The sequence below is a fragment of the Vitis riparia genome, chromosome 18, assembly GCF_004353265.1.
Source record: "Vitis riparia cultivar Riparia Gloire de Montpellier isolate 1030 chromosome 18, EGFV_Vit.rip_1.0, whole genome shotgun sequence".
In the NCBI taxonomy this organism is placed as follows: Eukaryota; Viridiplantae; Streptophyta; class Magnoliopsida; order Vitales; family Vitaceae; genus Vitis; species Vitis riparia.
The window spans coordinates 19,979,231-19,981,403 of NC_048448.1; the positions used below are offsets into that span (position 1 = coordinate 19,979,231).

General features: G+C 48.8%; 1 protein-coding gene across 1 annotated transcript; it reads right to left on the reverse strand.

Moving 5' to 3' along the window:
- Nucleotides 1-786: 786 nt before the first annotated feature.
- On the reverse strand, nucleotides 787-1,896 carry LOC117905516. The gene has a single exon (XM_034818427.1). The coding sequence runs from the start codon at nucleotides 1,894-1,896 to the stop codon at nucleotides 787-789; it is 1,110 nt and encodes a 369-aa protein (XP_034674318.1).
- Between the last annotated feature and the right edge of the window lie 277 nt (nucleotides 1,897-2,173).

The following is a 2,173-nucleotide window of genomic DNA, read 5'->3' on the forward strand; positions in this document are numbered from 1 at the left end:
CCGTCATTTTCCTCCCTTCTTTGGGACCACTACTACGTTTGCTAACCATTCTGAATACTCTACCTCCTTAATAAATCCGGCTTCCAATAATTTTTCCATTTATTCCTGAATGACTTTCTGCCTCTCCAGATGGAATCATCGGATTTTTTTTCAAACAGGCTTGGAGGTGGCTAATACGTTGAACCGGTGAGAGGCGACGCTCGGAAGTATTCTAGGCATGTCCGAGTGGGCCTAAGCAAAAATATCTCGATTTTATTGAAGCACTTTTTGAAGTTCAAATTTCTCAGCTGGCGGCAGGAGGGTACTAACGTTCGTGAAGTGTTCACCTTCCTTTGATATCCGGACGGCTTCCAGCGGATCTGCTACCGGGGGATCTTTGTCTCCCGGGTGCTGTAACTGCTATTGGTCAGAAGCAGTTGCTCCTTTGGAGGAATGTTCGCAGTCGGTACTGGGTCCGGCTTCGCGAGCGATCTAATAACATTGTCGAGCAGTAAGCTGGCTTCCGTAAATATTAACTTGCCCATCTCGGGTAATGAAGCTGACCCTTTGATGATATGTGGATGGAATGGCTGTCATTCCGTGTAACCACGTACGTCCCAAGATGGCATTGAAAGGAGATAAATCCTTAACCACAGAAAACAGAACGTTTAGGATGACTGGCCCAGCATGAACCGGCAATATTACATCTCCGAGTGAGGTTGTGGAGGAACCATTAAACCCGGATAGGGTTCTTCCGGGATTTTCTAAGTTGGAGGGTTCGAAGCCCATTCGTTTAATGACTGCCACCTACAGTAAGTCCGCGGAGCTGCCTAGATCGATCGGGATTCTTTTCACGTCGTAGTCTCCCACCCCTATTGTTAGGACGAGAGCATCCCGGTGTGGTTGCAGCACTCGGGTTGGATCTATAGCGGGGAAGACAATGGTTCCATCTATGGGATGGGTGCTCCCATTGGCTAATCTTGGTCGGATGGAGCTCACGTGTTCTCGAACCGTAGCTGCTCGTAGCAGTCTCTGCCTTTTCCTTTTGGAACTGTACTCGTCATCCAAGGGTCCTCCGTATATACAGTTGATCATTGCCCTAACAGGAGCTGCTGGGGCGCGTGTGCCTCGATTACGGGGAGATTCTTCACCTTGAGGGACTGTTCGGATATATTGTTTCAAGTGTCCTGCCTTCAGGAGATCCTCCACCATGTAACGGAGGCTTATGCATGCTTCAGTCATGTGCCCGTGATCTTTGTGGTATTCACATCTTTTGTTGCGGTCCCTTTCTGAGGGGTTAGATGGTATTGGCACTGGCCATCTGAATTCGAGCAGATTGCGGATTATAGGAAGCAGTTTTACGTATGACTTGGTGAGAGGTGTTTGAACGAATGGTGGGCGCCGCTCGTCTTGCCTCCGGTTGGATGTCCCAGGATGGCTGGGTGTTTTAAAGCTTTTGGTGGCTTCGTTTTTAGTGGCTTGGCCAGTTACCATGATTGGCTGTGCAGCGGCACGGATGTCGTCCTCTAGCATGGAGTATTTATTCGCATGCCGGAATAACTCGTCCATGGTTGTGGGAGGTTTTTTAGCGAGGGACTCGAAGAAGGGGGTCCCTGGGCATATGCTTCGCTTAAAAATTTGGAGAATTGCGTCCATGCTGTACGATTCGACTTGTAGAACAGCTTGTCCGAAGCGCTTAACGAACTCTCTCAAAGTTTCATTTTCTTGCATTTTGAGGTTTTGCAGGGTGCTGATATTCTGCTTATGTCTGGCTGAGCATAAGTATTGCCCTACGAAGACCTCGAACAAATCCCGAAAATTGTCAATCGAGTTTACGGGCAGTCGGTGGAACCATGAAAGAGCCTGGCCTTTCAGACTGGCTAGGAAAACCTTGCATAACAGCATATCATTCCCCATGTCAAGGGTTATGAGTTGCCGGTAATGCATTATATGATCAAAGGGATCGCTGGATCCATCATATGCGGAGAATTTCGGGACGATGAACCCCACGGGGGTTCATATTTAACGATACAAGAGCTGAAAGGTGTGAAGAGCATGTCATCCAAGCGCTTGCTAATAGAGCCTAGAGGGGCTGTACGCGAGGGAAGTTTGCCACCCTGCACCACTGGGGGGTAGGCAGCACATCTTCGTAGAATAGGTGAGCTCGAGGGCTCGGAGTATGCATCTAGTGGTA